Here is a 23,234-nt window from a genome sequence, read left to right on the forward strand (position 1 = left end):
TTAATGCAGTGATAACTTTGAAAATATGCACTGTTGTCTGTTCATTATTGGTACCGGTTTTCTGAGAGTCTGCATAATCCAGATTTTATTGTTCTCAGAAATGTATTGTAGACCCTAAAGCAACGACTCATTTCTCTTTCTTTCCACAAAGTGAAAATAATCAAGGAAGATTTCTATCTTCAAATTTTACCTCCTGTAGCAAAGAACCAAATTATGTTTATCCTTGTCTGTCTTACCGTATCAGGAATTATTGGTATATCCCTGAGTGATAATTTGTTCAGTTTATCATTCCTTAGCTTTTTTGCTTTCATAGCATTACCCTGATAACTATCTTTCTGTATCTTTCTCCTGTGTTTGTCTTCTTGAGAAAACCATAAATAGTTATTAAGCCTTAATGACAATGCTAATTTCTTGTCAGTCAATAAGTGATTAGAATGGTACCTCAGTTAACATTGCAATGTGCTTGAAAATTGTTGCTATATCAGAAAATGAAGCACCTTAAAGTTAATTATTTTCAATAGTTTCCACAGCATTTTATAATTCAAATCATTGAAGTTAATAGAAATAGCGAGTAAATGGTTCAGAAAGGACACTTGCAATTAATGTAGTGCTTTTGGACGTTACTATGCAAAAACCTTCTAGCAAAGGAATTAACTCATTTTTTTTTTAAAGTCTTAGTTTGTAATTCTTTAGAGTCAAACTCTTGAAAGACTTTATTAAAAAATTTCTTTGCTTTCCCCCTGCCCCAAATCCCAAACTACATTTCTTAGTGATGAGGGTGATAGTGTGTCAAAATGGGGAAACACATGGGCTTCAGAATACCTGAGCTTTAGCCCCGCTTCTGTCATCATGTAATAGCTCTGTGACAAAAGGGAAACTTCTGTACACCTCAGTTTTCTAACTGATCTCTGTGACCCTTTCTGGCACACTGTTTCCCAGACATGGCATATTACGTGAGAAGCAGACCTCATTTATACGTATTTGCTATGCGTTGAGTTTACGCAGACTCCTGTGCTCTAGACAACCAAACAGCATGTAGGAAATGATGCATGGACTCAATATTCAGACAAAGTGGATGGTATACACTGAACTTGAATTACCTAGATCCTCCCCTTAAGTTTGCACATAATTTACCAAAATCCTAATTCAAATTTTCTAATATAAACTATAAAGAAAAGACTATATTTAACACATTTTTCTTTACCTTCACGCATTCCCATAAGTATAAATAAGTGTGCATATGCATGTTACTTTTCACTGCTTTTGTCACAAAATTATTTGGATAAAGAGTATATACAAAGACTCCTTTAGTAAAATACCATGATGAGTTATTCACATATGTTAAAGACCTCTAGATATTTCCTTTTATCTGAGAGTATTTGTAAAATACCACTTATTTTATTTATAGCTTATTAATAACATGACAAAGTCAATAAATTCAGAAGTTATAAGGCTAGTGTCTGTTATTTTCTTGAAAGCACCTAGTGGAAAGTCAGAAGCCCTGTATTTTTGTAACATTTGAGCAATGAAATCAAGGTAAAATAGATTCTGGAGTACTTGAATCATTCAACGAAAAGATCATAAATCACAGTCTCTTGGGATTAAGAGAGACTTTCAAGGTTGAACGCGACCCTGAAGGTCATCTACTCCGTTTTGACAGAGAGCCTTGTCTGCCCCTGGATATCCTTAGCCACTGTGTAAAACCTGCCTGTGGATTTACATTTCTGTTAGGACTCTTTAGAAAAAACACAGTTTATAAAAGGACACATTATTTATATATCAATTACATCCCCAAGTAAATGAATCCATCCAGTTTCTACAGCCTGTACCCAAGCATTACACATGCTGTTTAATTACGATCCAAAAATGCAGGGATTTTTCAGATTATTCACTCTTCTCCTCATTACCTAAACCTGCAGATGCTTTCCTACTTCTTAAGAGCACAAAAGCTAAGAATTCATTTTCTTCTCTTGCTACAATTACAATTCTGGAATTATCTTAAAACAATAAATAAAACAGAAACCCAAAACCTTGCTAACATGGTGGAAAGAATCCTGATATTTAGCTACTGAACATCTAAAATTAGTAGATAGGTGTATGTATATAGCTCAGTGGCTCCTAACAAACATTTTTTTTTTATTTTTAAGTTTAGAGACCCATTTGATAATATGCTAAAGTTATAAGTTTCAGAAACAGAATATATATATACATTTACATAATCCATACATAAAAAATATTCATAGACCGTTATGAAGACTAAATGAAGTCTTGTGAAGATCCTGTGTCAGAAAATCCTGCTATAGAATCTCTTTTTGTCTCACCTTATCTGAATTATTTCATAGCTTAAAAATATTAAGCAGGCAAGGCCCAAATTTCAGGATCTGATGAAGAGTGTAAATATATATCTTATTCACTCTTCCTTTAATCAGTTTACTTTATATTTTTATGTTTCCTGGGTCTTTCCACAATGATATATACTCCCTGTTTGAAAAAATCAGTTACTCTATATTCATTGTCACTGTTATCATGGCACACTGTCCTAAGAGTTAATCATTTTGTGAACCCAACAGCACATTTTCTGAAACATTGCTGTAGAAGAACCTGATGTAATATGGAAGCTGGTGGACATATGTCCACCTCCAGGAAAATGTAGCCATGACTGTGCGTGTCTCATCTAGTAATATTGCCTTTGTTACTATGACAGTGCGGGCGTTGGAAGAACTGGAGTCTTCATAACACTAAGCATTGTTTTGGAAAGAATGAGATATGAAGGAGTAGTAGATATCTTCCAGACTGTCAAAATGTTAAGAACACAACGACCAGCCATGGTGCAGACAGAGGTGAGAAAAATCTCCAGGAGTATGTCACATCTCAAGAGCCAAATAATAGACTTGATTTGCCAAGATCTCCTAGAGTCCAGAGACTTTCAACACCAGAGACAAAATACAGGGAAATACTGTGGGAAAAACATCCAATTGTTTAATATTTTTGAACCTTATTCCCCCTCTTTGTAAATGGGAGTGGCAGTGTCAACATCTTAGAGCTGGTTTGGAAGTTATCTAAGATAATATATCAGGTTGAAACATGTCAAATTGTCAGTATTTGGTCATTCGGGGCTTATAAAAATGGCAATTTCATATAATTAATTATATACGTATTAAGGTGATATACATTGCACATAATTAATATATGTAAAAAGCACAAGGGTAGATAATATACCTGGTAGCTAACAGACCCTTGGCCCATTTTACTTCTCCATTCCTCTTCTGTTTGCCTAGGTGGTATCAACTGCTCCATATTTCATTTCTTAATAATCGTATTTTTAAATATTTGCATCCTGGATATGCCCTAATGAAATTAGCCTGCCATTTTCTACTCCAATAATTGATATGAAAATTCTCATATTTCTCAGAATAATAGGAGTTCATGATTTAGTCAATCTGGCCTATTGACTTCGTTTTAAGGATAATTTAAGGATAGATAGTGTTTCTGTTTCTCAAAAGGCCACCAAATCATACAATTTATATGTATTCCTAAATTCATCACCCACAGTATATTCCAGACTTTGATTTGAAAATAGTGCAAGCATTTGGCTTGCAATACCCAAAACATTATGTCAGCCTGACAAACTTAATAGGTATTGGGGGTGACAGAGGGAAATTGGACTTTTAAAAAGCCTTAACACTTAGCCAAGCAACTTACTGTGACAAGATAGGAAAGCAAACTCCATTTATTTTGCATTACCATTTTTATTGTAGAAAAATGCACATTTAAGCAAAATAGAAACTATCTGCTTTCAGCCCCATTGGCTACTGAAAATAAGTTTCTTTTATGGGAAAATCCTACTTTTCCTCATCCCTTCTCATCTGTAAATTATAATTTTTCCATCTTATAATGCCCCCACTTACTCCAATTTGACAGTGTTCTTCCCTGTCTATAAAAGGGCATGTTTCATGCTGTTTGAGTTTCGTGTAGGTCTTTGCAGAACAGACAAGTAGCAATCACACTGAATTAGGCCAAATGGCACAGGTATTTTTTGACATGGGCAGCCAGTCTTACGGTGCCATTTTCAAGGGATGAAAAGCTTGACAGTTTAACACCCTGTGTATTCAGCTTTATATGCCTGATGTTCATCCCAAAGATACCTTCTGGCTGCCTCCCTCACTTACATAAGCACATCAGAAACAACAGTGAGTAATTCTGATTGCAGGCGATAAGGACTACTGTCTGATAAGATTTTTTTTTTTTTAATTTAGATGTTTTTTTTTTTTGGGCAATAGCCCAGAAAATAAATAAACCCATATTTTCCTCTGGACAATGTGTATCTGCATCAGCCTCTTTTAAATATGCAAACTGAGAATTACTTATCACAAATAATTAGATAATTATAAACAATAGCTGTGACATATAAAGGAGTTCACATGTTCAGTTGGTGGTATTGTCTGGTACTACTTAGAGAACAGTTCACATATGTCTGGAAGATAATCTTCACACAAGCTGTCCCTACTTTGGGATTAGGAGACTTATTTTAGTCAAATTGATTGGTAGAGTTAATAAATACCTTTGTGGCTAATGGTGCTTTGCTTAAAAGAAAGCAGTCGGTCATTGGATTGAATTGTTTGACGAAAGTAGTGGTCTTGCCCTCCACCAGCTGTAGCTGTCTTCCAGCATCGGTCTCCGTTTTCCTGTCATGATGGACTCACGGCCCCTTTCCTTCCCCCCGCCCGTGCTTTGTCTCTTGCAGGATCAGTATCAGTTCTGCTATCGAGCCGCACTAGAGTACCTGGGCAGCTTCGATCACTATGCAACGTAGAAACCCCTGACCCACTTTGGATCTTTACCGCAGGCCCTTCAATATCCATGGAGTCTCTTCTGAGCCATACAGGGCACTTGAGAAGTCCTTCTTAACTTCTAGCTAACAACCACTTAGTGGGACTATCACACACAAAACAAATTAAAAAAAAAAAAAAAACACACAAAACAACAAACTCTTCCGGGTGGACCAAGAATTCACTGTTTAATAATCTAACCTGAAAAATAATAAAGAGAATCCTGACTGAGGAGGCATCTGAAGGATTTTATTTACAGATACCTCAAGGATTCAAAATAAAGGGAAGAAGAAATCACAGCAAAGAACCACCATCTTGTTCAGGATTGTGTGACGGGTGTGAGGAGAAATGGCCTGAGTGCAGAAGCTCAGGGCAAGATCTTTGCTGGCTTCTCATGACAAAATGGACTTGTTTCGACATCGCCCCTTCCCACCATACTACTCATAATAACATTGTAGGGGGTAAGGGGGTGGGGAATGTTTAAAAAGAAAGTCTTTGATTTAGTTTTTTAGTATTGTAAAGATACTGCTGACCTGTGCTTCATTTTTAACTGTGTAAACTTTTTTTTAACAAAATGTATCATTCGATAAAGTGAAATTTTAAAAAAGTTACATAACTGTTCATTTTTTATTTCCAAATTGTAGGTTTTTTTAAGCTGTAGAACTGTTATCTGTAATATCTTGCTGTAGAAATACCGAATAATTTGAAAATTTGCACATTTTTGTGCAATATTCTTAATCTACAGTATTGGTCTTGTCTGATATTATTTTTACACTTCTGTTTGGTTTTCGTTGCTGAGAAAGTACCCATTCTCTTCAAATAATCAAAGAGAACTTTGTTTTGTTTTGTTTTGTTTGGAATCAACAGGGAGGCGCAAAGTATAAAGTTGCTGCTAACATATATACATATATATCCATATTTTATAGGGGTGTCTATGTATATATACAGTGTGTCCACACAAAAAGATAGATATAGCTATTATTCAGTTCTTCCATGATTTAGTTTTTAATTTTTTAAGGTAGAAAAGCTATTGTAACATCTTTTTCAATTTGTTATTAATTTTATGACATACTGATATTTCTTAATATCACACAATTTTAATTTTTAAGGGAAATGAGGAATGCACATCAGTGATTGTCAAACCTCACCCCCTTAATTTCCTACCCAATTTCCCCCAACCCCTCACTCACCCACCTAATCATAATGACAGATACTATTTTGTTAGCCAGGCTTCCAACAAAGTTCAATATTTCTAACACTCTAGTGCAATAAAACATTATTAGATATCTAAGAGGTGTGCATGTGGGAAAGGTCAGTGCATATCCCTTTAGGAGGGGAGAATGTTGTAATATATCAGCTATCAAGATGTTTAAAAAACAGTGTATTCAATCGTATATTGTCTATAGTATGTGCTATGAAATTTGCATTTATGATATGTAACAGGGGCAAAGCCAAACTCATGTTACTCTGTTCAGTCAGAAACTTTTTTTTTTGTGGCATACAGCATTCCTGGGAAGTGCTGTACTTTGTTTTCTTTTGGTTTTAGTTTTGCATTTAGAGTGCCTTATAATTGATGCCTATTTTAATAGCATTTCTTTTTAGCTTTTGGTTCATACTTTCATTCCTTGTTCATATGTGTTTCTCTTCCAATTAAAGTATTATCTGTTTACCACATGTACAAAAACTCTTTGAATAATATGCATTCCTAGTTTTAACCAAGTCGGGGATGTTAGTGATTGTACCAGCCCAAAGCACTTGGATAAGCAGGGCCCTTCTTCCTTTCATAACCATCAACATCAGGAAAAGCTACTTGTTTTATTTGTAATCCCTTCCAAATCTGCTCTGAAACATTCAGTAACTGCACCAAATTTATTAACAAACACCATTGTCAACTTTGAACATATTTACTATTCCATTCAGATTTTTCTAAAAGAAGAATTAAAAACATATATATATATATATATTTACACATATCCCCCCAAATTTTTCGACACAGTTTCTATAGGAAGCCATGAATGATGGCATGAGTTTGCCATATCTTACATGATTTTAAAGAACACTCAAAATATTCAAGGAACTCTTAGAGTTTTAGTATAATTTCAATTTAATATTAGCTTCATTAATGTTCTGCATGGAAGGATTTTTGTTTTCTACATTTCCCATCACTGGCAGAATGAAATCCAAGAGACCAAACACTTGCAAGCATCATATTTGAGCACTTTTGTAAAAAAGAGGAAAAAAAGCTGAGAAAAAAAAAGAAAAAAGAAATAAAAAATTTAAAAAAATATATAATACTAAAAAAAAAAAAAAAGTATCTAGAAGGCTACCTCAGAATGAGACTCTCTAACCTACATCAGAACCAGAGAAGAATGTGCACTATGTGGGTCTGTTGTTTTCTTTTAGTTTGTATCTTTTGGAGAATGATCCAAGTGCCAGATTACTCAGTGCTATAATTTTCATTCAGTGAAACTAAGGGGGTCAGAGAGACATTGCATCATGCAGATGTGCCGTGTTGGACATGTAGAATCTGATGGCATATTGCACACCAGACCATTGGCCGATGAGCAGTTTCTCTCCCTGAAACTGAAACTGCTCATGTGGCAAAGGGAAAGGGGAGAATAATCACGGGAAGAAAATGTATGGGATGCATACCACAGATGAGCGAGGAGGAGACTATTCCAGATATCTTGCTGTTCAGGAGCTGTTCCGAGAACTAACTCCCTTACTGTCATTGATGTGCATTCCACTGTGCTTTTCTGTACAACCATTCTACTTTATTTTCCCAGGTAAACATCTTTATCTACCATTACCATAAACTCAAGTTTTCAGTTATTTTCATCATCATAACCAGTACGGTGCTATTATTTACCTATGTATGTGTAGTTATGTATAATTTTGTAATTAGTTACAATGGTAAAAAAATCAAAATATATAAAAAGTGATTTGTACAGAACTTTATTTTAGCTCTTTTTTAAAAATGATTTGCATGGTTAGACAACGGCAAGGACAGCCAGGGGAGGGAAGGGCCTCTAGGGAACTCTGCACTTTCTATACCTTTGTACTATGCACTGCCCTATTGATTCTACACCCAATAATGTTAGTACTTGAACCCATCTGTAAGAAACTGCTTCAGAAATTCATTTGTGTGTATGTAAATAACCCAACATAGAAACAGGAAAGGAAAAATTCTGTGCTAATATACAGGCTTTTTTCTTTCATGTTTTTTTTTTTTTCTTTTTGGTTTTGCTTTGTTTTAGGCCCTTCTTTTTATTTTTAATAATCTTTTCTTTTTCCTGTTTTGGGTTTTAGTTTCCTTTGGGTTTATGGGTGCCCTGATACTCCAGCAGAGATCAGAAGGCTGCAGATCCATCCTATCCATCCGTTATGTGGCTTTGCCATCCAAGCTTGGAGTGTCTTTACAAAGATAATAACAGTTGTGTTCTTTGCTCTCGTTTTGGATGCATAGACTGAAAAATTTAAAAAAATAACTTGTAAAATGGCTTGTTAAAAAAATACAATTACCTCTAATTAGTAGTACGCGTAAATGTTTTACAGAATGAAAGGCGTGCTTTTTATTTTCTTACTTCGTTACATTGGTGGCGAAAGAAGTCTGTATGAAAATCAGTTCTTTGCTGACACAAGTTCCATTTGTTACAAATGAATTCTAATAAAAACGTCAGTGTTATGCAGCCCTGGCTTTTGCTTCTGTCCACTCAAGCACTTTGGTTTTGAAATGACTATATATGTTCCCTCTTCTCCTTTGGTTATCTAGTTAGCTCCTTGATACTAATAGTAATTCTTCTTACCAAGAGGCTGCTATCTACAGGTGCCTGCAGTGAGGTGAACACCTTTCACCGGTTAAACAAACTGATGCTTAAAGAAACAGTTTGCTCAAGTTTACAAGCAAAGAAAGAGACCTTGGTATCTCTCAAATTATAGATTATGGACAATCTTTAATTCTGATGAAGATGACTACTATATACATATGCATGCATTATATATATGCATGTATATACATATTATCTTGAAACAACTGGCATCTCTCAGGCACATAAAAAAAATGTTTGGGAACATGGCTCAGAAAATACTTGGCTTGGATTGTTTATGCAGTTATGGGTCAGACCTGTTGTAGGCATCGGGAAGGCAATGCCTCCCAACAAATGAGATACTACATGAGACTGCAGTCTAGGGAGAGAGGCTGGCATTAAATGATAAATTTACACTCTGACAAGTGTTATAAGAGAAAGTAGAGATTCATGAAGTTAGGACTTTCTATTGTGAGGGACAGAAACCCTGACTTGGCTTAATAGAAAAGGAAAGTATTTTTTGGCTTATGTATTTAAAGATTCGTAATGGACTTAACATTGCAAAAGTAGGGACATATAATCTTCATAAACAATTGGCTCAGGTGCTATCTTTAGCAGTTGGCATCTCTCTCCTTCTCCCAATCTGGTTTCTACTTTCAAGTGTCAGTTCTAAGCAATCTATGTGGTCCCTGGAATCTGGGATTTTAACATGAAAAGTCAGGCAAGTGGAAGAGTTTACTTCCCAACAGTACAAATGGAAACCCTTGAACAGAATGGACGCCTGTTGGCCTTCACTGATGTGACCTGTGGAAAGTGAACATCTCAGATCACAACTTAGGATAGAAAGAGAGAATGTGCTCATTGAGTTTCCAAGTCAAGAAGGATGTAAGGTCTATCATGAATAGACCTAGAGACTGTCATACAGAGTAGAGTAAGTCAGAAATAGCAAAACAAATATAAGATTGTTTATATGTAGAATCTTCCATATATGTGGAATCAAGAAAAATAGTACAGATGAACTGATCTGAAAAGCGGAAATAGAGACAGATGTAAAGAACAAATTTACAGATAACAAGTGGGAACAGGGAAAGGGGTGGGATGAATTGAGAGACTGGAATTGACATATATATGCTGCTTTGTTAAAATAGATAACTAACGAGAACCTACCATATAGCATAGGGAACCCTACTCAATTCTCTGTGGTGACCTAAATGGGAAGGAAATCTAAAAAAGAGGGGAATATATATGTATACATATAACTGATTCACTTCGCTGTGCAGCAGAAACACAACACTGTAAAGCAACAATTAAAAAAAAAAAAGAATGTAAGGTAGCTGTCACCTTGGCAAATAGCAATCAATGTGGTGGGACCAACACATAACTGCAAATAAACCTAATGAATTAAAGTAAGGCAAAGTACAGGTATTCTGGGTAATGTTACAATTACTTGTTGCCATGGAAATGATGAGGGACTGAAACAATACCATTATCCAAAAAGTATTTTGTAAATGTTGATACTAAATAGACAATTAGACTCTTTTTTTCCTCTTTCTTTCTTGTTCTCACCTAAACTGCTTCTTGATTTTATAGATTTAATCACTCTATTGATTGACTGTATAAGCATACAATCCCTAACCAGAAAAACAGACAAAAATTTCAAGATGAATCATACTTAATATTCTGATCATTGTGATGCATTAAACAGATGTGTGGAACGATGAAATAGCTAATTTCACACATGTATACACATGCAGCAATTGTTAGTTAATAATGGAAGAACCCACTCCAAAATTTTTCCCTGGAGAATCCCAAGGACATAGAGCCTGGCAGGCTACAGTCCATGGGGTCACAGAGTTGGACACGACTGAAGTGACTGAGCACACACGCACAATCATTCGTTAGATCTGTTTTCTTAGTCATATTTACGGTTAGACTTCATAAGTTAAAAGGATTTCAGTAAAGTATAATAATTCATCAAATTATAAATCTAAAACATATTTAACATCATAATTTTTTAAGAGTTTCTGCAAATTCTAAGAAAGTAAATACAGTAAGGAAACACTATGAATCTGAAATTATAGATTTTATCATTATTTGTAGTAGCAAAATAAAAGTGAAAAACCCTAAATGTCCAATAATAGGAAATGATTAAGGAAAAAAGTATATATGTGGAATAATATATATAATACACTGCCATTTAATCATTAAGCTGTTGAATAGTTTGTGGGGAAAAAATATAGCATGAAAAGTCATTAAAAGGAGGTATCTAATTATCTATACACATTAGAATAAATGACTGGAAAGAATGTATCAGTTACTAAATGATAACTATGTGATAAAAATTATATTGCACTTTCTACATTTTCTAAAATTTCTAAAATTTTTATAATTATTTGAATAGCAAAGTAGGGGTGCTTTAAAATATATGAGAAGATGGAGTAATTTTTAAAAATCAATTTAAAGAGGCAAGAATGGAGAGAGGGGGGAAAAAAAAAGAATTCAGGAAAGAACCTAGGACAGGTGGGACAAGTAGAAAGTAATAATATGATAGATTTAACAAAACAAAAATTACATTAAATGTAGATGTAGTATATCCAGCTTAAAAATGTACATTGTAGTCTAGATATATAGTGCTTATAAAAGTATAAGAATGATAAACGCAAAAGAAGGCCACGAAATATGCCATCCAAACATAGCCAAAAGAGTGCTCTGCTATTATTAATTTCAGCAGTAGCATTACCAAATAATAAGTCAATTCCCAATGGAAAAAGCTTCACTGCACCAGAAAGATGTAACAATTATATGTTTGTATGTACTTAACAGCTTCAAAATGGAGACCATAAAATTAGAACTAAATGGAATTATATGCATAAATCACAATCATAATGGGAGTTTTAAAACACTTCTCTCAGTAGTAGCTAAAATTACTGTTTCAGAGCAGACCAAAAGTGTTTAGTAAGCTAATAAAGAACTATAAATAACCTGGTTAACAAAATGAACTTAAGTGACCTATATAGACCATTAGTCAACAACTTAAGAATATGCAGTATTCAACAACTTAATATATTCCATAAGAACTGAATATCTTTTCAGGAGTACAGTTACCAAAATTGATTAGTGACTGGACCATAAAGCAAGTCTCAACAAATTTTGAGTGTTTTAATTCTATAGAGTATATTATACCACATTACATATTGACCACATTACAGTTCAACTAGGAGGCTATACCAAATATATTTGGAAAATTCTCATGGTAATTAAGAAATACCCTTCTAAATAGCCAAAGGGTCAGAAAATAAATCACAAGGGAAGTAAGGAATTACAACTGAAATTAGAAAACACTGAGTATCAAAACTTGTGGGATAAAGCTAAACTGTTCTTTAGAGAGAAATGCATAGCCTTAAATGCATGTTAGTAAAAAGGAAAGGTTGAAAACCAATGATCTTGATTCTTACAAACTAGAAAATTAAAAAATTAACTGTTCATTCTATCCCAAGAAAGTAGAAGGAAGAAAATTAAAAAAATAGTAAAATTTATTTAAAAATAGTGGCAAAACCAATACAATATTGTAAAGTTAAAAAATAAAATTAAATTAAATTAAAAAAAGTAAAATTTAAATATACAATAGAGAGTATCAATAAATCTTATAGGTAAAAGGTGATTCTCTAAAAGGCAACAAAATTGGTAAACCCTAGAAAAATGATGTAAATGAAAGATGAACAAACAATACTAGGAATTTGAATAAGAGCATAAAACTTTATAACTTACTAACATTAACTACTATAAGTAACAAAGGGTCCATATTCACAATATATAACCAACTGCTATAAATATATGTTAAAAACGCAGGCACCTCAACCCCCAATAGAAAACTAGACTTGTGTATGTCAACAATTAGGGGGGGAAAAAAGGAATCCATTGGTCAAAACAAATAAAAAATTAATAAATAATCATGGAAATGCAAGTTAAAGCCACAATGTAATGCCAATTGATACATACCCATCAGAACAGCTAATATTTACAAGACGAACAATATCAAGTGTTGGTGAGAATCCATGAGGTCTGAGTGAAGAGTCCTTACACATATACATTTCTATGGAATTTGTGTGTCATTCCCTGTTAGAAGAACGCACTCTGCTTTTCAGGATGCAATTTTACAGATAGTATAGAACACAGTTAAGCACTGTAAAGTAATGCAAAATATATACATTCTGCATTAGATATGCAGAATAATATATTACATATATATATATATATATATATATACTTTATCCAGTAGTTACAGGTTGTAACTACATAATAAATAGAAATGCATGCATATGTTAATAAGAGGCTAAGAAGAGAATTCAAGATTCTGTCCATTGCAACAGTAATCATAGAGCCAAAAATTCTAAATAACATAAATGTCAATCCACCACAAGAATGGATAAATAAATTTTGATGTAGTGGCACAATTGACTACAGTGATTAAGTATGATCAATATAACATCAAGGAAAACATGCCACACATAAAAATATACACTATATGATTCTCAAGTGGTTCCCTCTTAGGAAGAAAGAGGTAAGTAGTAATTAGGAGGGCAGAAAGCAAACTTCTTGGGCTGGCAATATTTTATTTCTTGACCTAGATGTGGTTCCATAAGTAGTTGTTTTTGATAAATATATCAAAAACTATACCTTTACTGTCATGTATTTTTCTCTATTTGTTGCATGTCAGTAAAGTTTTATTAATGGCTACTATTTATTCACACATATACATGTATTAAACCAATTAATTTTCAAAATATGAATTTTATAGCAGTGCTTCTCAATGTACAGGATCCAGCCCACTCTTGGACCACAGAAATGTCATGCAATTCCACAGAAAATTTATATGGGTAAGGACCACTCATTCATAACTCGGTGAGGTATTCAATATTGCTAAAATTTAAGGTAGAAATACTTGTTAACATTTAGTGAAACCAAAAATATTTTCTAGTTCTTATCATTTTTTTTTTTCCTACTGGGACTGGAAATAAAAGAGCTGGACAGGATATAGTGACTTTTACTCTGGGTTAGACTTGTCTCGTGGTTCTAAATTGTGCCGCTAGCCTATTCAGCAAGTTGAAAGTATGGAATATTGGCTACCAAGACAGACAAGCATCAGAGTACAGATGAATCAGAGCTGGATTTGTAACAGTTCAGGAAAAATAAACTTCAAGTGCAAAGCCTATTGATTATGACAATGTCATGTTATCAGGAAGAAAAACAAAACCCTGGAATCAGATCTGTGTTCAAATACATGTATGAGCTGGGTTGGTGCTAATCAAGCTACTTAACTTTTTTCTTAATTATGTTTTTATTATTAATGATGAAATAATGACTAGTAAACCAATACTATATGCACTAACAAAACTGTCACTAAAAGGCAAAAGTCAAGATGCCAAAGAATGTACACACTTCATTCAACTAATATTATTTTTCAAGCTGATTAATTTTCTAAGCCTTGATTTTCTCATCTATAAAATGGAGGTGAATTATCTACCTTCCAGATGTATTATACACATTAAAAATAATACAGCATGTATACCGTTATGATTGATGGAAGACTGATGCTCATTGTGAATAAAATAGCATTTCCATGGTCCCATTAAAAAGACACACATGTCTTAAAGGACAATATTAAAGAAGGAAAACAAGTCATCTACAAAACATTTTTTAATGAATTAATATGCAGTTTTATTCTTTATCCTGGCCATGGGACAGTCTTTCAAGATATAGAAGATGGTCATCTCTGCAAAGTCATTCAAGTATTGCTCTACAGATCTCTCCCTTACTGCATGCCAAATTAATTACTGTGAAATAGACTCGGTTGTGCCATGCTGGTGTTTGGATAGTGCTGTGTATTGCAGAGTGTTTTATAGCTATTAATTACTGTCCTCACAATATTGGGAAGTGGACCACTGCAACCTTCTTAGAGCACTAATTAGACTCTGGCACAAAAAGGTCATATAACCTTCTGAAGGTCATTCACTGAAGAAAGATTTGAAGACTGCAGGGACTGAAGGGGCCCAGTTTGCAGAAAGGTAACAAATCACAAAATGAAAATTCAGGATTCTAGTACCGAAGCTCAGTTTTGTCATTCACTCTGTAATCTGGGCAAGTCACATAATCTCTCTCAGTTTCACTTCCTCCTATGAGAAGTAATAAGAATGACTCACAGATATTGAGATCTAGATTCTAGGACTATAATAGCCTAAAGTCTCTTGAATAGAAACATACATTGACAATTTTATCTTTAAAAATATATCCTGCCATTTTTTTTTAAGTCAATAATTGTCTGAAACATTGGACTCAGTTGCCAAAAGGAACTAAATCCAAGATTGAGTAGAACAAGGCGAGAGGGAGCCCTACAGAATTGTATTTAACCTTCAAAAGACAGTTATGTCTAGGAGACATGGGATTTAGAGCAGGTCAACCAGGCTCCTGTGAGTTTGGCTCCTCCACTTAATAGCTGCATGACTTGGGCAATTAACTTCACTTTTCAAAGCTCGTTACCTCCTCTATAAAACAGGGATAATACTTCTCTTAGGAAGTTATTGTAAAGAGTAAAAGAGATGGTATAGACTAAATACAAAGTAAAAATAACTAAGAATACTTTGTTTTGTTTCCAGTAAGGAAACATCTGGTGGCTCAGATGGTAAACAATCTGCCCACAGTGAAGAAGACCCAGGTTTGATCCCTGGGTCAGGAAGATCCCCTGGAGAAGGGAATGGCTACCCACTCTAGTATTTTTGCCTGGAGAATTACATGGATAGAGGAGCTTAAGTGGGCTACAGTCCATGGGGTCGCAGAGTCAGGCACAACTGAGTGACTAACACTTTCACTTTTCTTCAGGAACAAAGTAAATAATAACTAAGAATATTTGTTTTGTTTCTAGTAAGGAAAGTAAAACATAGGACGGGTGAACTTCTGCTCATCTATACTGATATAGTAATACCTAACACTGAAAAGACTTTTCAATACTTTTAGTAAGAAAATAGGATTCTTCTGTTCCTCCTCTGAAATGTTCTGAACTAAGAAAATGTGTTTTGAGTAAACAAAGATCATCTTAGCATTCCAGCTGCATACTCTACAGGATATTATTAGCAAGGGGCTTGTGATTATTGATAAAGTCACCTGCATGGTCATCTGGACTGTTTATTTCTTGCTTCATTATTTATTCAGTTATTTAACATTCATCTCGTTTCCTTAAAACTGAGCAAGTAATCGGCATGCATTTGATGGACCCTGAAAAGATCATAAAATCCCTATCCTCAAGGTGCTTCCAGACTATGAAGGAGCCTTATACCAACAGATTATTGCAACAGAGCAATAACTTAACTCTACCTGGGAAAGTCCATTTAGACATCTTGTCCTCTGCAAAGCTGCACTGCATCTTGAAAGATGAGTAGGATTAAATCAGTTGGATAAGTTTGGGGAGCACATTATGGACAGAGAGAATAAGGTGCTAAAGGGCAAAGATCAGCATGTCAGGTTAGAGAAATGGCAAGGGTTTTGTCATCAGGGCTGCATGGGGAGAGACTGAGGTCAGGGCACAAATCAGGCTTTCTAACTCTAATTATACTATCGTTTGATTCCATCCTTAATGTCTAACCACATCTTATAGAGCCTCACTAAATCCCTTGAGGATGCACAGGTGCTCTATCCTCTGCTCATTTAAAAAAGCTAATCCCAATAGAATGCGAAATGAGAATTTTAAAAGTTCACTAGATATCACACCATAAACGATACACTTGCCACATTTAAATCATTCAGATGATCTGCTGTGAAAAGTGCCCTGAAGATACATTTTAAAAATTGCAGAGAATATGACAATAGATATCCATTAAGTGGGTGGTATTTACCAGACATTTTTGCTTGGATTAGGATACAAAGATGAGTTAAATGCAGCACCTGCCTTAAAGGAAATTTTTATGTAATACAGTATACTAAGATAACTAATATAGGACTGAATATGACAAAAGCCTTAAGAGTAGTACAAGTAGAATATGCTATGAACAGGAGATATAAATGGTGAGATCAGAAAGGTTAATCTTGTCACACCAAACATCCAACTCTGAGATTAGAATCTCTTTTAATTGAAAATGTCTATCTCATGCACAAACAACCTCAATGTCAGCATTACCATGAGCCCTACAGAACACACAGCATTTTAATGGATAAAATCAAGGTAAAGGGAATTCTAAGTAGAGGAAATGAAGACAAAGTTTTGAAGGCAGGAATGTGGGATCAGTTCTCATAGCCAAAAAGTCATGGGCATGAAGCCCCAATGCTGAATCTGTTCTCCTTGATGCTCCCATTCTACCCTCACTTTTCCACAAGGTTCTCAGTGTCTCTTCCAGTTGTCCCACTATGTCTACAACAGGCCAGCTTATCCCCAGCTTCCCTCCAGTTTTCATCCAGATGGTATTATAAATCATCTCCTTTTATCTCCCCTGGGTTTCAGGAAAGGACTTCAGTTACAGATAAGTATTTCTTAGGACTATTCTCTCAAGCTTTCTTTTACTAACAAGATCACTGGAAGGTATGCAGAATAAAAGATTTCTGCAAGATAAATTTTCTGTGTGTTTCCAGAATAAAGTCTCCTTAGAGAAATCAAATAAATTCAAAGAAATAACAAATCATTGTTTGCTCTAAAAACACTATTCAGAAGTGCACCTGTGACAGATATCCAGTTCTTAGGTTAAGATAGGGTCTGTAATAAAACTGGGAGCCTTTGACCTGTGAAAACTCCTTTGGGTGGACCTACAGCCTACCTAGTCTCTGTAGTTTGAATCCATGTCAGCTCCATTCTTGATACAGGAGAAAATATTTTGTTTAATCTCCAAGGATATTTCCCAACCTATTCTCCAAAAGTAGGTAGGGACCAGACAGTTCCAAGTTTCCCTTTACTGCCTCAGCCAGGAGGGCCCCTTGCATGTCTGTGCCTACCTTCATGGATGGAGAATGAGAACCTGTAAAGGCAGCATTGCAATGAATAGAGATTATCTGGAAATGGGGCTATAAATAGGGTGCTTTAGAACCCAAAGCACATTCAGCCAGCTACTGTCAGCATAGACTAAGAAAGGAGGCTTTATTATTATAGCAGAAGCAAGCAAACAGGCTTTCCTTGTCAGTAAAAGCAGCACATAATACACTCAACATGCTGACTGGAATTAGAGTGCAAATCACAGGTCAGTTCTGAACAGCATAGAGAGAGTTTTCTCTCATCTAAAGCTAAAAAACACACCTGGGCAACACGCCATTGGGAAAAAGAAATTGATCACTCGGTCTTCCATATTTTCTGATGATGTTTTAGTCATTGGGTGGGATGGATGTAGACATGTCTCCACAGTCTCCACTGAGAGAACGAGATGGTGTAGATGACAGGTAAGACACTGAGTAAATCGACCTGGGGCTTCTGAATACAAGGGAGATATATCAGCCTGCCCTTGGTGGCTGAGATGAGTAGAACTAGCAGCTCAGGGTGGAGCGATGGATTAAAAGAGCTTTCTATAAATGAGACATGACCAAAGAAGGACTGACCTTCACTGGAGCTGTCCCAGCAGAAGGCGATTGGCAACCAAGTCAAGGATGCTGGATTGATCACGGATGCGAGAAAGGAGAATGAGATAAGAATGGGTGGCCTAGATGTTCAGCTAATGTCGCTCCCATCTTCAAATGCTTTAATAAATCAATTTCTCAGAATACAAAGTAACAGTCCCTATGGAAGAGCTTATTCCTTTTCATTCATGCCTATTCTTCCATAGCCCCATATAGGTTCACAGCTCCCTTGTCTAACCACCTGGCAAAGGCAGGCTTCTCAACTGCAGTTAAGAGTTTGGAATATGTTCTTCTTTTTAAAAAGGTTAGTGTTGCCTGTGTTTCCATTACGAAAAAGGTAAGTTTGAGGCGGTCCTAAGATGGCAGAGGAATAGGACGAGGAGACCACTTTCTCCCCCACAAATTCATAAAAAGAACATTTAAACGCTGAGTAAATTCCACAAAACAACTTCTGGATGCTGACAGAGGACATCAGGCACCCAGAAAAACGGCCCATTGTCTTTGAAAAGAGGTAGGAAAAAATATAAAAGACAAAAAAAAGACGGAGCTCCATCCTGGGAAGGGAGTCTTAAAAAGAGAAGTTTCCAAACACCAGGAAACACTCTCTTTGCCGAGTCTGTGGTGAGCCTTGGAAGCACAGAGGGCAACATAACAGGGAGGAAAAATAAATAAAAAATTAAAACCCACAGATTACAAGCCCAACAGTAACTCCCCCAGCGGAAAAGCAGTGCAGATGCCTGCATCCGCCACTACCAAGCTGGGGCTGGGCAGGGAGGTGCGGGCTGCATTGCTTAGAGTAAGGATCAGGCCTGAATGCCCCGAGGGTAGTCAGAGAGAACAAACTTGGGCTAGCAAACCAGACTGTGGGATAGCTACCATGCGAAAAGCCCTAAGACACCGCCAGGCCCACTCACAGAACAAAGGACTGAGCAGAGCTAGTCGGCTGCAGACCATCCCCCTCCAGTGACAGGCAGCCAAAGCCGGAAGCGGGCAATCGCAGCCCCAGAGAGACATTATCTACCAAACTGCAAGCAGGCTTCTTTGCTAACTAAGACTTCTTGGGGTTCTGGACAGTCATCATCCGCCTGAGAAGGTACGCCGGTTGTACACCCAGAAAACCGAGCAGCAGGGATGGGAGAGGTGATAAGTCGCAGCGACCACGCTCACCAAACACCTCATCACCTGAGCTGCTCGGACCTGGGAAGGGCACAAAACACAGGCCCAATGGAGTCTGCACCTCTGAGGACTACCAGAGTACATGAACCTGAGCGGCTTAGACCTGGGAGGTGCATGCAGCCCAGGGCTGGCCTCGGACAGTTCCCAGCAGAGCAACCTAGAGGCTGCGCTGTGTGGGCAAGGATAGCACATACGCCGTCGCCGTGAGCAAGGGCAGGCCCAGTGTGGCTGAGACACTGCAAGCACACGCCAGTGTTATTTGTTTGTAGCGTCCCTCTCTCCCCACAGCGCGACTGAACAAGTGAGCCTAAAAAAGTGTCTACCACCACCACCTTGTGTCAGGGCGGAATTCAGACACTGAAGAGACCAGCAAACAGAAGAAGCTAAAACAGAGGGAACCGCCTTGGAAGTGACAGGTGCAATATATTAAAACCCTGTAGTTAGTACCGACAACATAGGAAGGGGCCTATAGATCTTGAGAAATATAAGCTAGACCAAGAAACTATCCAAAAATGAACTGACCCCACACTGCCCAGAACAACACCAGAGAAAGTCCTAGATATATTTTTACTATTTTTACCATCATTCTTTTTTTTTCTTTTTTTTTAAACTTTTTAAAATTTTTAAGTCCTCTATTACTCCTTTAATTTTCATTTTTGTAACCTACCATTACTTTTCAAAAAAAAAAAAAAAGGACCTTTTTTTTTAAAAGCAAACTTCATATATATATACTTTTTTAAAATAATTTTTGTGACTTTTTTTTCCTTCTTTTCTTTAATATTGTATTTTTGAAAATCCAACCTCTACTCTAGATTTTTAATCTTTGCTTTTTGGTATTTGTTATCAATTTTGTACCTTTAAGAACCCAATCTTCAGTACCCATTTTTACCTGGGAGCAAGATTACTAACTTGACTGCTCTCTCATCCTTTGGACTCTCCTTTTTCTCCACCAGGTCACCTCTGTCTCCTCCCTCCCCTTCTCTTCTCTACCCAACTCTATGAATTTCTGTGTGTTCCAGATGGTGGAAAACACTTAGGGAACTGATTACTGGCTGGATCTGTCTCTCTCCTTTTCATTCCCCCTTTTATCCTCCTGGCCACCTCTGTCTCCTTCCTCCCGCTTCTCTTCTCTGTATAACTCCATGAACATCTCTAAGCGGTCCAGACTGTGGAGCGCACATAAGGAAGGGATTACTGGCTAGCTTGCTCTCTCCTCTTTTGATTCCACCTCATCTCATTCAGGTCACCTCTAACTCCCTCCTCCCTCTTTTCCATGTAACTCTGTGAACCTCTCTGGGTGTCCCTCACTGTGGAGAAACTTTTCATCTTTAACCTAGATGTTTTATCAATTGTGCTGTATAGAAGGAGCAGTCTTGAGACTACTGTAAAAATAAGACTGAAAACCAGAAGCAGGAAGCTTAAGTCCAAATCCTGAGAACATCAGAGAACTCCTGACTCCAGGGAACATTAATCAATAGGAGCTCATCAAACACCTCCATACCTACACTGAAACCAAGCACCACCCAAGGGCCAACAAGTTCCAGAGCAAGATATACCACACAAATTCTCCAGAAACACAGGAACACAGCCCTGAGCTTCAATATACAGGCTGCCCAAAGTTACTCCAAAACCACTGACATCTCATAACACATTACTGGACACTTCATTGCACTCCAGAGAGAAGAAATCCAGCTCCACCCACCAGAACATCGACACAAGCTTCCCTAACCAAGAAACCTTGACAAGCCACCGATACAACCCCACCCAAAGCAAGGAAACTCCACAATAAAGAGAACTCCACAAACTGCCAGAATACAGAAAGGCCACCCCAAACGCAGCAATATAAAGAAGATGAAGAGACAGAAGAATATCCAGCAGGTAAAGGAACAGGATAAATGCCCACCAAACCAAACAAAAGAGGAAGAGATAGGGAATCTACCTGATAAAGAATTCCGAATAATGATAGTGAAAATGATCCAAAATCTTGAAATCAAAATGGAATCACAGATAAATAGCCTGGAGACAAGGATTGAGAAGATGCAAGAAAGGTTTAACAAGGACCCAGAAGAAATAAAAAAGAGTCAATATATAATGAATAATGTAATATATGAGATCAAAAACACTCTGGAGGCAACAAATAGTAGAATAATGGAGGCAGAAGATAGGATTAGTGAAGTAGAAGATAGAATGGTAGAAATAAATGAATCAGGAAAAAATAAAAATGAATTAAAAGAAATCAGGACAATCTCAGAGACCCCCAGGACAATATTAAACAGTCCAACATTCAAATTATGGGAGTCCCAGAAGAACAAGACAAAAAGAAAGACCATGAGAAAATGAGGAGGAGATGATAGTTGATAGGAGATAATAGTTGAAAACTTCCCTAAAATGAAGAAGGAAATAATCACCCAAGTCCAAGAAACCCAGAGAGTCCCAAACAGGATAAACCCAAGGCGAAACAACCCAAGACACATATTAATCAAATTAACAAAGGTCAAACACAAAGAACAAATGTTAAAAGCAGCAAGGGAAAAACAACAAATAACACACAAGGGGATTCCCATAAGGATAACAGTTGATCTTTCAATAGAAATTCTTCAGGCCAGGAGGGAATGGCAAGACATACTTAAAGTGATGAAAGAAAATAACCTACAGCCCAGATTACTGTACCCAGCAAGGATCTCATTCAAATATGAAGGAGAAATCAAAAGCTTTACAGACAAGCAAAAGCTGAGAGAATTCAGCACCACCAAACCAGCTCTCCAACAAATGCTAAAGGATCTTCCCTAGACAGGAAACACAAAAAGGGTGTATAAACTCGAACCCAAAATAATAAAGTAAATGGCAATGGGATCATACTTATCAATAATTACCTTAAACATAAATGGGTTGAATGCCCCAACCAAAAGACAAAGACTGGCTGAATGGATACAAAAACAAGACCCCTATATATGTTGTCTACAAGAGACCCACCTCAAAACAAGGCACACATACAGACTGAAAGTGAAGGGCTGGGAAAAGATATTCCATGCAAATAGAGACCAAAAGAAAGCAGGAGTAGCAATGCTCCTATCAGATATAATAGACTTTAAAACAAAGGTTGTGAAAAGAGACAAAAAAGGACACTACATAATGATCAAATAATCAATCCAAGAACAAGATATAACAATCATAAATACATATGCATCCAACATAGCAGCACCACAATATGTAAGACAAATGCTAACAAGTATGAAGGGGAAATTAACAATAACACAATACTAGTGGGAGACTTTAATACCCCACTCACACATATGGATAGATCAACTAAACAGAAAATTAACAAAGAAACACAAACTTTAAATGATACAATAGACCAGTTAGACCTAATTGATATCTATAGGACATTTCACCCCCAAAACAATGAATTTCACCTTTTTCTCAAGCACACATGGAACCTTCCCCAGGATAGATCACATCCTGGGCCATAAATCTAGCCTTGGTAAATTCAAAAAAATTGAAATCATTCCAAGCATCTTTTCTGACCATAATGCAGTAAGATTAGATCTCAATTACAGGAGAAAAACTATTAAAAATCCCAACATAGGGAGGCTGAACAACACGCTTCTGAATAAACAACAAATCACAGAAGAAATCAAAAAAGAAATCAAAATATACATAGAAATGAATGAAAATGAAAACACAACAACCCAAAACCTGTGGGACACTGTAAAAGCAGTGCTAAGGGGAAAGTTCACAGCAATACAGGCATACCTCAAGAAACAAGAAAAAAGTCAAATAAATAACCTAATTCTACACCTAAAGCCACTAGAAAAGGAAGAAATGAAGAACCCCAGGG

The 23,234-nt window shown here is 36.3% G+C and overlaps 1 protein-coding gene and 1 long non-coding RNA gene across 14 annotated transcripts in view; one reads left to right on the forward strand and one right to left on the reverse strand.

Moving 5' to 3' along the window:
* PTPRD (protein tyrosine phosphatase receptor type D) overlaps nucleotides 1-8,518 on the forward strand; it is a 2,538,842-nt gene extending 2,530,324 nt beyond the window's left edge. For all 13 annotated transcript variants that reach the window (XM_061425298.1, XM_061425300.1, XM_061425301.1 and 10 more), the window contains 2 exons: nucleotides 2,705-2,840; nucleotides 4,745-8,518. In XM_061425298.1, coding sequence (XP_061281282.1) covers nucleotides 2,705-2,840; nucleotides 4,745-4,813 — 205 coding nt within the window. In that variant the 3' untranslated portion in view covers nucleotides 4,814-8,518. The remainder of the gene's footprint in view (nucleotides 1-2,704; nucleotides 2,841-4,744) is intronic.
* The window catches only part of LOC133252597 (uncharacterized), a 468,796-nt gene that overhangs the window by 7,563 nt on the left and 437,999 nt on the right, over nucleotides 1-23,234 (reverse strand). The gene's annotated exons all lie outside the window — the stretch shown is intronic.

Source organism: Bos javanicus, chromosome 8 (assembly GCF_032452875.1).
Source record: "Bos javanicus breed banteng chromosome 8, ARS-OSU_banteng_1.0, whole genome shotgun sequence".
NCBI lineage: Eukaryota > Metazoa > Chordata > Mammalia > Artiodactyla > Bovidae > Bos > Bos javanicus.